This window comes from Polyodon spathula, chromosome 3 (genome assembly GCF_017654505.1).
Source record: "Polyodon spathula isolate WHYD16114869_AA chromosome 3, ASM1765450v1, whole genome shotgun sequence".
NCBI lineage: Eukaryota > Metazoa > Chordata > Actinopteri > Acipenseriformes > Polyodontidae > Polyodon > Polyodon spathula.
In genome coordinates this window covers 8,718,598-8,732,127 of record NC_054536.1, presented here as the reverse complement: position 1 = coordinate 8,732,127, position 13,530 = coordinate 8,718,598, and the positions used below count along the sequence as shown (strand labels likewise).

The window sequence follows — 13,530 nt, the reverse complement described above, 5'->3', positions numbered from 1 at the left end:
CTAGAACAACATCCAAGGATCTGCAGACCTCTCTCGCCTTGACTAAGGTCAGTGTTTGTGACACCATCATCAGAAAGACACTGGGCAAAAATGGAATTCATGGCAGAGAAGCAAAGCAGAAACCACTGCTCACTAAGAAGAAGATGAATGCTCATCTCAGAAAGCAACTGGATGATCCTCAAGAGTTTTGGGACAATGTTCTATGGACAGATGAGTCATAAGTGGAACTTTTTGGCCAACATGGGCCCAGTTATGTCTAGAGAAAAAACAAATCCTGCATTCCACAGTAAGATCCAACAGTCAAGCATGGTGGTGGTAGTGTCATGATTTGGGGATGCTGTGCTGCATCAGGACCTGGACGACTTGCCTTCATTGAAGTAACCATGAATTCTGCTCTGTATCAGAGAATTCTACAAGAGAATATCAGGCCATCCGTCCGTGAGCTGAAGCTGAAGCAGATTGGGTCATGCAGCAAGACAATGATCCAAAACACGCAAGCAAGTCTACATCAGAATGGTTAAAGAACAAGAAATTTTAAGTTTTGGAATGGCCTAGTCAAAGTCCAGACCAAAACTCCATTGAGATGTTGTGGCAGGACCTGAAACAAGCAGTTTATGCTCGAAAACCCACAAATGTCATTGAGTTGAAGCAGTTCTGCATGAAGGAGTGGGCCAAAATTCGCGGCGCTGTGAGAGACAGATCAATAACTACAGGAAGCGTTTGGTTGCAGTTATTGCTGCTAAATGAGGCGTAACCCGTTACTGAGTCTAAGGGGAGTCTAATTACTTTTTCACACAGGGGCATTGGGTGTTCCATCATTTTCTTTAATAAATAAATGAAATAGGTATCAACATTTTGTGTTATTTGTTCACTCAGGGTCCCTTTTATCTAATATTAGATTTTGGTTGAAGATTTGTTAACATTCAGTGTCAAAAATATGCAAAAATGCAGAAAATCAGACAGGGGGCAAATACTTTTTCATGGGACTGTATATTGAATTGATGTACACTATATATATATACAGTATATATGTACAAAAGGGAGAAAGCAACATGGCACAGGCATTCAGGAATACAGGTTAAAGGTCAAATGAGTTGGTAGGGAATAAGGCAATATATTTATTTTAGAATAGTAACATTATACAAATTAACATTACAAATTAGGAACTGGCCACTTTGAAAACAAGTCATACACTACCACAAGAAAACCCTGGTGTGAAAGGACTACATGGATCTCTCCACTGATGTTGAACTGTTTTACTGAAGGGCCGGTGGGTAGACAATAGGGTGCATTGGTATTGGTGTTTGCATTCACTAGTTCTATATTGAGCCACATGGTCAGCTTCATATTAAAATTGGTTTGAAAAGTGGAGATGATTTGATTGCTAATTTCAAGCCTGCTCTTTCAGTTTGATAGACACATATATAGGATATTCTGTTGATATTCACAGATTATGTATAGGCTTCACAGGTAAAGCAAATATTGTGAAAACATTCACAACTGGTCAGCTTCACATGAAAGTTGTTTTGAGAAAGGCAAGTGAAACGCTTGCGAATATCAAATGATTATCGAACTTCAAGCCAACTTTCCCATGGTTCTTATTGAATGCATTTGATAGTCCCACTGCTTAGCTTAGCTTCGACATCATTGAACCAAAGTCATTTCTACCCATTGGCTCCAGTGAGGTGATTTACGTCAGACGAGGAGAGTGTTAATAATGCATGTGGGTTTTCAGGCATTTTCAATATGTATTTTTGTAAGGAAAGTGCAGGACATTGTGGACTATTAAAGTCTTCATACATCATTCTGTGATCTCTTTGTTTAAATGTGGGGGTTTATGATTTGGTTTTTTCCTTGAATGTTATTCTTGCATAGCTTTCCCCAGAAATCTGCTTTTATTGAAAACTCGTCTGGTGCAGTACCTGCTTTACTGTAATGGGAAGGGTGCATGGAGTCCACGATTTCTTCAGCTTAGCCATCTGCTTTTTGTTAGCAGATTCATATTTCATTTTCAATATTTTGTGATGTTGCCATGGCAATTATTTAATGGTTAGAACGTGTGCTTGACCAATCAGAAAGCAGCATCTCTGCCTGCTGTTTTATCACACCTGTGTGATTGTTATTTATTTTTTATTGAAAAACAATAATTTCAGAAATATTACCTCCTTCATTCGCTATGTCGAATTTTCAAGTTTTACATTCATCCATCTGGTTTGGGGAAGCAGCAGCTGGCTGGTGAAAGTAAAGCATGCAAACGCAGAGACATATCACATGAAAATACAAGTTTGCTACAAACATTTATTTTCTAAAATTCTGCCTATATAAGCAGTTAAAAACCTCATCTCACTTTGTAACTAAATTACTTTGAGTCAACTGCAGGTTGAACTCGAATTTATTTAATGTGGAACGATTTATTTCAAGATGACCTGCATTTTAGGAAGTCTAACACAGAGTAATCAATGGAGAGAGTATGTCTATTTCTTATAGTATGGATGTTCATTCTGTACAATCTTCCAAAACCAGACAGACTCTCAAATATGTATTTAATACCAAGAACCAAAGGAAAAGGCACACTCTTCACACCGTAACAGAGTTTTTTCGGAGGTCACAAGCATAGTGAATGCCCCCAAACTCAAAAAATAAGCCACATACGCAGTCACTGTACATGTATGCCATATTTTCAGTAAACCTATATTCTGCTGTAAGCAAGGGCAACACATTAGGCAGAATACAGGAGATTACAAATCATTTGTTAAGATTTATGTTAGTGTTTGTCGAACAGATTTTCTGCCAAACAAAAGTAATTCCACACGATCACTTTTCAAAGAAGTTGAACCTTCTGGGACTGTTAAGAAGATTCATCGGTAACCGTGGTTATCCTCAAGAACATGGGTGGCCGTAGTAGCTTTTTTTTTTTATTTTTTTAACATTCTAAATGTTTTTGCGCTCCAGACACAGCAGTATAGCAATGCTAATTTCTGTGTCATTCAACTACATAGAACCATCAAAAACAGCATCCTTTCCTTGAATTCAACACAGAAAAGTGTTGACCAGATTATTAAATGGGATATTTTGAGTAATTGTTAAACAACCTATTTTAATTGAAAATGAAATATGATGCAACAAATTCAAAATGAGGTTGAATTATGAGCTCATAGATTAGGTCATGATACCTCTTGAAATGCATGTTAGGGACCACATTCTTAGATGTGCAGTAACACAAATGGAACATCCCACTACTCAATGAAATGGACAACTCCATCGTTAAACATGTGAACTTTCCAGTGTTGAAGGACCCATCACTGCTTTAGTTAATTCAAGACTGGAAGAGCAGTCACTGTAATACAGGCAACCTTTACAAATGGAGAATTACTCCAGGTTAACTAAAAAAAAAATATAATAATAATAATCATAACACTATCAATTTTTTTTAAATACATAAAATACATTTACTGTACATTTCCATTCTGCTGTTGTTAACATTACTACATCAAGACTAACACAGTGTTAATGCATTACACAGCCACGAGGATGAGCTTGCCTTTGGTCACTGAAGATGCTGTGGTTTGTTGCTGCTCAAGTTATGTAATTATTATGCATGCCCCAAGTAATCACTAAATACATTAAGTGTAGATGTAGTCTTAACTGCGCTGACATTAAATTACTGGGGAAAACAAGGCATTCACACACTCTGAGATCGCTTGGAGAAATCCCCCCCAAAGAGAAGGGCAAAACAATAAGACTAAAATAATATAAAATGTTAAAAAAAGAATGAAAATAAAAAGGCACAGCTGTTGCACAGTGTATACAGTATCAAGAATGTTCAGTAATATTCAGTAAAAAAGAAAGAAAATAAAATGCAATGCAGATTCACAACTGTAATACAGGCAAACTTTACAAATGGAGAATGACTCCAGGTTAACTAAAAAAAAAAAAAAAAAAAAAAAAAAACCTGCGTTCAAAGCACTGCAACATAAAATTGCTGCCACATAAATGCTTTCGGTATCGATTCTCCTGAAGATTTTGAAACGATACCTTGAAATCTGAGAATCTAAAAGTTGGTAAAAGCAGGTTTTATTTTAAGGGGAATTTTGAAGTTTATTAACTATTAACAACTAACTTACCAGCCGTTCAGTTCGTTTTAATTTATTCACTTTTTGATCTGATTTCCTAACCATTTCACTATTGTAACATTTTTAAAACGGGCACCTTAACACAAAGCAGAAACTAATTACTACAAATCAGCTTGACCAAACAAAAGTAGTTTATAATACAGGTACGCATATTAGACATATGTACTGTACAAGTCTTCATTTTAGTATGATGTTGTGATAAGGTTCTGTGGCAAATTGCCCCGCCCGTGTGTATTTTGTGTTGCATGTTGGGTGTTAATGTTGGTGTATAGTCATTGGTACATGGGATATAAACGGGTCTGTGTAACACAAGTGTTTAAAATGTACATTTGTATTTAGGCATGACGATTGCACAGCACATCACGTGCAAGTAAAATGTAATAATATGTGAGCACGGGGAATTGCACTTTATTAATTCACGTGCAGTTGTACCGCGACTCCAATTGAATGATTGATTAGCATTCGAGTCTCGGTACAGCTGCATAAAAGCAACATGTTTTCACTCACTCGCGGTTGTGTGTTCGGTGAGTGGAGAACGGGATTGGAGATGGAAGTTATAATAATAAGAATAATAATAATAGTTAATAGTTAAAATATCAGCTCACCGTGTTTGTCTGTGTAGTCTGTTTTGTTTGTCTCTTTAATTTGGCAAAAGTGCCGTGTCCTGTGTTTTTGTTTGTTACAACCTTATTATTTACTGTTCTGTTCATTCATTAAATGCTGAGCAAAACCAATCGCTCAGCTCCACCCAACTCCACCTCTCTGTTGTTTATTTCCTGGTTCCTGTTTCTGGTCTGACGTCACCCACTGCAGCCGTCTTTGTGACAGGTTCACAGGGCATTCTTTGTACAACTCCAGAATACAGAAAATATTCAAACGAATCCAGACACCAGGTTGAGCTGACAGGTGCTTTATTTTATAAAGCAATGCTTGTGGATGGAGTGCAGCTGAGCACTAGACCAAACTTGATGAGGAAGTCTCACCCTGGACAGATTATTTACAATAACGAATGACACAGAATGCTGCAGACAATAACACCGTGCATTTCTGAGCTGCTAAAAGCATTTCAAATACACATGCCAGGTACTGCCCACCCCCCCTTAAATTACAAATCTCTCTATTTCCATAGCACAGTAAACTACAGAAAATGTGACATGAAAGGTAATGGCACAACAGTTATGAAAAAATAATCATAACACTATCAATTGGTTGTTATGGTTTTCTTTTTTTTTTTTTTTTTTTAAATACATGAAATACATTTACTGTACATTTCCATTCTGCTGTTGTTAACATTACTACATCAAGAGTAACAACACAGTGTTAATGCATTACACAGCCACGAGGATGAGCTTGCCTTTGGTCACTGAAGAGCTGTGGTTTGTTGCTGCTCACGTTACATAATTATTATGCATGCCCCAAGTAATCACTACATACATTAAGTGTAGATGGAGTCTTAACTGCGCTGACATTAAATTACTGGGGAAAACAAGGCATTCACACACTCTGAGATCGCTTGGAGAAATTCCCCTCAAAGAGAAGGGCAAAACAATAAGACTAAAATAACATAAAATGTTAAAAAAAGAATCAAAATAAAAAGGCACAGCTGTTGCACAGTGTATACAGTATCAACAATGTTCAGTAATATTCCATAAAAAAGAAAGAAAATGAAATGCAATGCTATACAATTATAGAAGTTCCTGACAAATAAGTCATAGTTTTAGGCAACTTTCTTGTTTTTGCAATGCTTCTGATTTTATGTTTTAATATATTTAATATGCTACATGCTTTGTTGTTTTAATAATGATGCAAAAATGTTACTTTTGTTTTTAAATAGTAGGAATCAATTTAAAGTGATTACAAATAAATGTTTGGTACTATTCATTTCTTTCTAAACTAATGAATGGAATGCAAAACATGTTAAAATACAGATCCTGTGTAGGGATTTACCTTTCTATGTGGGTAAACTACACTCCTGCTTTGCAAAAGAAACTTACCTGCTGCCCAAAACTATGCATCACATCGTTACAGTATAAAGAATAAGGACCTTATTCATAACAGCAGAGTCCTTCTGAATGGTCTTTACAGCGACATTTAAACAGGCCACCCTGACTATATTAATAACTGGATTCACCACGGGGGGAGGATTGACCCCTTACGATTAAAGACAAAGCAAATGGAGTGAAATTAGGTCCCCTAAAGGTGGTCTTTACACATTATAGGGTGGCTGCTGTTAAATCATTAGAGACCCCAGTGTGTGAAAGAAAGCTGCTCAATATCGAGCACATTGCTAAAACACACACATCTACACGGGTATGAAGGACACAGATCAGCCGCTGTTCCAATCAGGGCGACACAATTCCTGTCTGTAAGGTCCAGAGCCCTTCTTGTCTTTGTTCCACCTGTAACCTAAATTTAACGTCATTTCAGGTGTTAAACAGTTCTTTAAATGATACCTCCAAAACCCAGAAGATTCTGAACCCCCAGGACCGGATATGTGAACCCCCGGTTTAGATCACAAAAAAAGTCCTTGGTAAGTTTTATGAACACATCTCTAACAGTATAACCGTTAAAAAAAACAACCGAATTGAGAAGCAAGCCGCAAACACGGGTCAAATAAGCCATTTAACATATTGCATCTTGCAAAAAACAAAAAACTAAAATAACAAACAAGGACAAAGATTGAAATGGAGAGCAGTGTTATGGCAGTAGCCTCTTGAAGAATAAGAGGAATATGGTATGCAATGAAAGTAATGAGGAGCGCCAGCGTGCAGAGGAAGAGAACGGCATCCGTGGCATGAGCTCCACGAGCACTGCGATGCACCCTTCAGGTCAAGCAATAAACCGATCCACAGTTTCCAACACCCAGGGTTCTTCAAAGATTAACATGCAGCCCTTAAGCATCTTCTGCTCGACCTCTATAAGTACCGATATTGATTGATTATTTTTTTTTTCTGAGTAAAGCTGATCAGTGTTTTATTTTATTTATTTGCAAAAAAAAAAAAAAGTTCAGCAATAGCAAAGAGTACACTATGTGTATCAGGAAGCAGTTTAAAGCTAATTCCCCATGTGGGTCCCTATACTGTAAACAAGTACAGAACTGCTGCTGCTGCTGCTGCTGCTGCTTGGAGTGGAAGACGAACACTCCATCCAGTCCCTGCATTCATTCCCACGCTGGTGCTGCCCCGCCTGTCCCCACTCCCTGTATCTGTTCTTTGTCATGGTGACAGGCTATGTCAGAATGTTGGTAATAAAGTCATACAAGCGCTTTGAGTACTGCTCTGGGTTAACAGTGGAGATCTCCGCACCAGCCTGTGGAAACACAATCACAGCCATCATTTCTCACATTACAAAGCACTGTTAATGACGGCAGTTTTATGCATTCAGTTGCACCAAATGTTTTTAAATACCCATAGCTGTAAATGGCAGCGACTGATTGCCACAACGGCATCGCGTCTTTTGGGAGCACAAGTCTAAAACATTTAGTGCTGGGACATTTCTGCACATTAAACCTATAATTTGACAGTAATTCATATGAGCTGAGATTTTTTATTATTATTATTTTGTTAGCTCTGTGTGCTTTAATGCATGCTACACCTGGTTTTGTACAGAATCAACCAAACAAGGTTTTTAAAAAAAGCACCCCCATAGAAACTGTGTAAAATGGAACGGATGGGAATGCTAACCCTTATGAAAGTTTACCACAGTATTTTTGCATTGCATTTTTGGCAGTTTTACCAAGCCTTCGCTGTGGTTATACTACACATTTACCACAGTTTACCCTGGTTTGCCACATTTATTAATATGCTTTACCATATCCCACTATTCTTTACAGTTTACTTACAGCTTACCTATGCTTTACCATGTTTTCACAGTGCTTTATTACACTTTGCTGTGCTTTTACTGTGGGAAACCTTTATAACGGATGCCTCTAGTTGAATGTGGTATAATTACGGCTTCTGATTTTCTGTTTTACCACAACTTTTATAAGAATTCAATTGATACCTGTTAAGCCACCCGTATATCTAAAATCGCACACCGAGAAACATGTTAATAGTAACACTGATTTAATTTACTGTTTTTAAATCGGCCAAGCCTTCATTTTTAATTTACAAGCAGAACATACAAATGAGATCACAACATGTTAATAAGCAATTAATCTTTATTCAAGATATAATGAAAAATAAAGTATTTTATGATGGATACGCTCTCACAGTCGCTATGCGTAACTATTTACATTAACAGTCGCTTCTGCTTTGAAAAGAAAAAGACCAGACAAATGTAGTTTTTTCACAGAATAAAAAACAAAACAGTACATTAAATAATTTTTACTATAAATGCGCTTCTCAATTGTTACTAAGATACACAAATGCCTTAACAGGTATCAGTTGACTTTTTAAAGGAGAGGAGAAAAGTCGAGGTAAAACACAGAAAATTAGAAGGTATAATCCAACCACTGGAGTGATATATCCTACTTACCCCATGTTTGACAGTTTTGGCAGCGTGGGCAGCCTTCTTTTTTGCATCATAATGTGTAAGGATATCAATTATTGCCATGAAGTACACTTCCTTTCTTGGAGCGTCTGTGAAACACACACAGGCATTTAGTGACGCACATCACTTTCCTCAAATCTCAATGAGCTAACAAAGGGCAGTTTCTCACATGGAAAGCACTTTGAACGTCTACGTTTCTTTTGCCTCTTACCTACATGTCCATTTAAAAGCATTAGACTGCTCACTGCAATTGTACACACAACTTACCAATCTATTCAATTTATCTCAACAGTGGCATATCTAAATACTGTTACATTTTAAAAATACTTTAACATATATGGAATGGTTTGTAACCAACTGTACAAAACCATTATGAGAAGCCATCCATTCAAATCTATATGTAAATGGAAAAAAGTCAATAGTACTTTATAAACAATATCTCTAATGTTTAACCTCTAAAAATCCTTTGCTCTGTAACATGTTTGGTTTATTATTATTAAAAAAAAAAACATTAAAAAATCTATAACAAAACAATGGTCTATGTGACAGATGTAATACATTTAGAATAAAACATTTTCTTTACAGCGGTTAAATGAAATTAAAAGTTCTGATTCTGATAAAATGAGTAACGTTGCATAACTATAAACTATTTTTTAATTTTGTTTTTTATTTGCCCTGTTGGGCGTGGCAACCGAACCTGTAGCTTGAGGCTAGCCAAATCTGATAATAATTTCATCCAGGACAGTAAGACAAGACCAGTTCCTAACGAGTACTTTCATATGACTTACTGTCATGACTCTTTATGGCGTAGACGTCAATAGCTGGGTCAAACTCCCCGGGGGGCAGGGCTCTGTTGCTGTTCAGTGTGTTTCCCGGACTGTCGGGGGGCGTGCCCATGGGGTGGGTGCCGTCGCTCTCCACGTCCTCCTCGCCCTCATTCTCCTCGCACTCCATCTCCTCCTGCTCCGCCCTCTCTACGTCGTGAATGCCAACCAGGAGGCTGTAGTCCATGAGCTTCAGCTGGGCCAGGAACTAAACACACACACATACACACACACACACACAGGGCTGAAGTGTGCAGCACAGAGCAGGGTAGGGAAATGGAATGCTACAGATAACAGCTGCATGTCATTTTCAGACACAGCGGGTTAAAGAGGTCAACTGGAACACAACTGAAGTCCTGCTGTTTTCATCATTCCACACAGTGGTGGTTGTGGTAGGGCTTTTTTTCGTTTGTTTTTATATAACTGCGTGACTGAATATGACACTCGGGCAGTAACAGTGTTTTCTGTATAGGCCACAATTGCAGATTCTGCAGTAGTGGAATAAGTTCAAGATCAACTATTAATTATAGTAAGAGAGAAATAAAATTGGCAATGTTTCAAAACTATGGCAACATTAAAAGATGCAAAGGTCACCCTGGAGTTTGATAAACAGGGTCTGACTCCCGCTCAGGGCTCATTAGAGTGGCTACAGCCTGTCTTGTCAATTCTTCTGTTGAGCTTGCTTATCAGCGCTTCACTGGCTTAAGTAAAACTCTAACTCAGCATGGGATCAAAGTCTGGAAATCTGCAGCATTCTCCACTATTTATTGACAAAGTGTTTGTTCCCAGGATAGCCAAACTGAACATCAGGAAAATCTCACTTCCTAAGACGTTGCTTCTATCCAGGGTACAGATGAATGTCAGGTCAGCAGTGACTTGGCTGAGGTCACACAGTGAATCAGTGGCTGAACTTTGTCAAGCTGCCTGGATATCCAAGCTGTTTGTTCCTCATTATCTGTTTTATCCCTTTCTAGTCCACTGGAATGCAGTCTGTGGATTGAGACACCTCACTTTACGGTTGCATTTTCCAGAGTTGCAGACGTTTCTAGATCTTGATTACATACAAACAGTGGTGGCTGAGGGTGCAACAACTCAAACAGCTAGCTGTGCAACACGTTTAAGAGTAGATAGAGGACTCTACAAATATAGGGTATGTAGTTTCTTTAACTACTCGGTTCCAAGCACACTACTGACATGTGATGCAACCTGTTGTAACAATTGTGTTAGTACTTCTGAAAATACAGCATTCAATAGTGCAGCAAACTAGAGGTGAGACCCCACGCTGTGCTAGGCTTCTCTTGAGGACGGTTAAACTGGCCACAGAGCTACAAACATCAAAAAATCAAAGACTCTCCCTACACGGGACATGTGCCAGATAATGCATCTGTTTTTAAGTGTAAAAAGTTGTCAGGATGTTAACAATGGAAAGAAAAAAAAAGAAAAGTATATTATTTAACCTGGTCTAGCAACATGTGGGGACATACAACTCTACATTCTTCAGAACCCTGCTTCTTACTCTAAGGCTCGATAAATCAATAAGCAAATAAACTAAAAATAAAACAAACAAAAATGTTTTCTCCTGCACTATAAAAAACTGAAAGATATCAGCACACAGTCTCCACAGAAATCAATCAGATGAAACTCAGCAAAAAGGAAAAGCAGCAAGCTAAGCCACGTTACCTCCACGTCTTTTTTTAATTTTTCAAGCAACATCTTTTTGTTGTTTTCATCAATGTAAATCTTTTGACCGTCATTGATGAAGTCGTTGTCCTTGTAGGTCGGCAGTTCTTTGGCCTAAAAAACAAACAAACAAACAAAAACTTGAAGCTTACAATCCCTTCTTAAATGTGGTTTTCCTGTTGTCCAGGGAACACGAAACAAAAGTACACCAAAGAGCAGCTGCAAATCATTTACAGGCCAGAGGGGGCACTCATCAGCCCCCTCTGGCGATGCAGGAGATGATTTACATTCAATGGATGATGAAGGGGAACATTCAGACTTGAAACAAGCTGTCAGAATACAACAAAACTGAAAGGACCCTAACTCACTTACTGGTGAATAATGAAAACATTAAAGCCACTTACAAAGGATAACACACAAAATGAATGGCTCTTTGGACACCACGTGTCAACATGTGTCTTTTTTATGTATTCATTTATTTGTATTTGGGTGAACATTTTCTTGCTGTGGTATTGATGGCTCACCGATAACCACGAAATACAATTGTATGAACAAATACTAAAAAGAAACTAACACAATTCTTTCACAAATTCATTTTGTTTCTGAAAGGAGACTTTATCGATGTCTCTAGTGTTTCTAGATAATGCAATCTGTATATTGTTAGGTGTATTTTATAGTTTTCTGTTTTTCATTAGTTTTCCCATGTTGTTTTTATTTAATAAAAGGGCGCCCCTTGACTATAGCATTCATTTTAAATGTGATTTATACTGTAAGAGCATGAAGAAACTGGTTTCTTTCAACAGCCTCAAGTGGTTTGTATTCTACTGATGCCCTGCTAGCACAGGGCTAAAGAGCAGAGCTAAATATTCATCCACAAACACACACACACACACACACACACACACACACACACACACACACACACACACACACAGTGGTTAATTTGGTTTAGGAGTAATTCAAGGAAAACAACTCCGCCGCACTGTATACAATGTGAAGATAAATGTGACGAGATGGGGCTTCATACAGGATGTGCTGCAGACAGCAAGAAACGAACACACCACTTTATGGAAAAAACTCTCACGAGAAGCAAATAGAATTTTTTGAATAAAGAAAAGATATTTATAGAGTGATAATACAAACCTTTAGGTACATATCCTGTCAATGCTTATGGGATGTGTTTGGTAGGTTTGTTGTGATCTGTTACCTTAGCAGTAGTATCTGCACCCCTAAATGAGGGAGTGTTCATTGTCAGTTCATTGTTCATACTCAGTTTTCTGAGTATCTGTGACCTGAAGCCTGACGTGAAAATGGATACTGTGTAAGAGGAACTACAAATAAGAAAATGCCTCAATACAATTAAACCTGGAGCTTAGTTTCAATAAACATTAATTGAATAGCACTGCCTCTCCCCCTCACAAAAACAAGATACAAGACCTCCCCCTCCTCCCCCTCACACACACACCACCAATATCCAAAATGTTCTGATAACAAACTAAACCACACATCACTAAGTATGTTAGTGACACACATATCCCACTACAGTCGACAATTCTGAATTAGGCATACAGATACATAGGCACATAAATCCCTCTATTACTAGATGTAATGTAAGATGCAATCCAGGTCGGGGGCTTCAATACACCCCCACATTCTTCTTCTAAAATGATAAGCATACGTAAATCTCTAAGGTGTCATACTCAGTACATACACAGTATATCCACATGCATCCCCAGGAGACAATAAACCACCAATGAGCAGGAACACCAGAATGAACCACATTTAGAAGCACAGCAGCAAATGCTTTCCTTCCACTGCAGTGTCTTTCTGCTTCGAGTGCGACTGGTTGAGTCAAAACTCATCACCACATGACTGATAGACCGTTCTGCCCTGGGGTTATTCTGGTTGGACTCTCTCCAGGTTCACAATGTCCCTTTAGTACTGTGGTGACCAGAATTGGACTGGTGTGGTCTCACCAGTGCATTTAACAACCTCATCATAACCCTTGGATTTGTACTCTACACTACACACCCTGTATGTACTCAAGAATGCTGTTTGCTTTTCTGATTGCTTGCCTGCACTCTGTCTGATGCGGACAGGTAAGTTATATACTCCTGATTTGGTATTTGGATCCTACATTTTGGAATTGGCATGGTAACACCGTACAGCTATTACTATTTTATTTCATGTGCCATAATATTTCAAAAGCATCAATCTCTTTAAGAAGTAGTGACGGGCACCAATATCGATATTTTGATATGATCGTGATAACGTGGGATTAAAAAAAACTAAAAATCACGTATGCTCGCAGACTGTGCCTTCCCCCACAGTACCAAGCTTTGGTGTACTTTTTGACGGCAACCTCTCATTTGAAGCCCACATCTCCTCCATGGTCAAATCTT

At 38.1% G+C, this 13,530-nt stretch overlaps 1 protein-coding gene across 2 annotated transcripts in view; it reads right to left on the bottom strand.

Annotated features, from left to right (window-relative positions):
- Positions 1-5,927: 5,927 nt before the first annotated feature.
- Positions 5,928-13,530, bottom strand: part of LOC121312453 (phosphatidylinositol 5-phosphate 4-kinase type-2 alpha-like) — a 73,867-nt gene continuing 66,264 nt past the window's right edge. For both annotated transcript variants that reach the window (XM_041244258.1, XM_041244265.1), the window contains 4 exons: positions 11,129-11,242; positions 9,413-9,656; positions 8,610-8,713; positions 5,928-7,442 (listed from right to left, as the gene is read on the bottom strand). In XM_041244258.1, the coding sequence (XP_041100192.1) occupies positions 7,362-7,442; positions 8,610-8,713; positions 9,413-9,656; positions 11,129-11,242 (543 nt within the window). In that variant the 3' untranslated portion in view covers positions 5,928-7,361. The remainder of the gene's footprint in view (positions 7,443-8,609; positions 8,714-9,412; positions 9,657-11,128; positions 11,243-13,530) is intronic.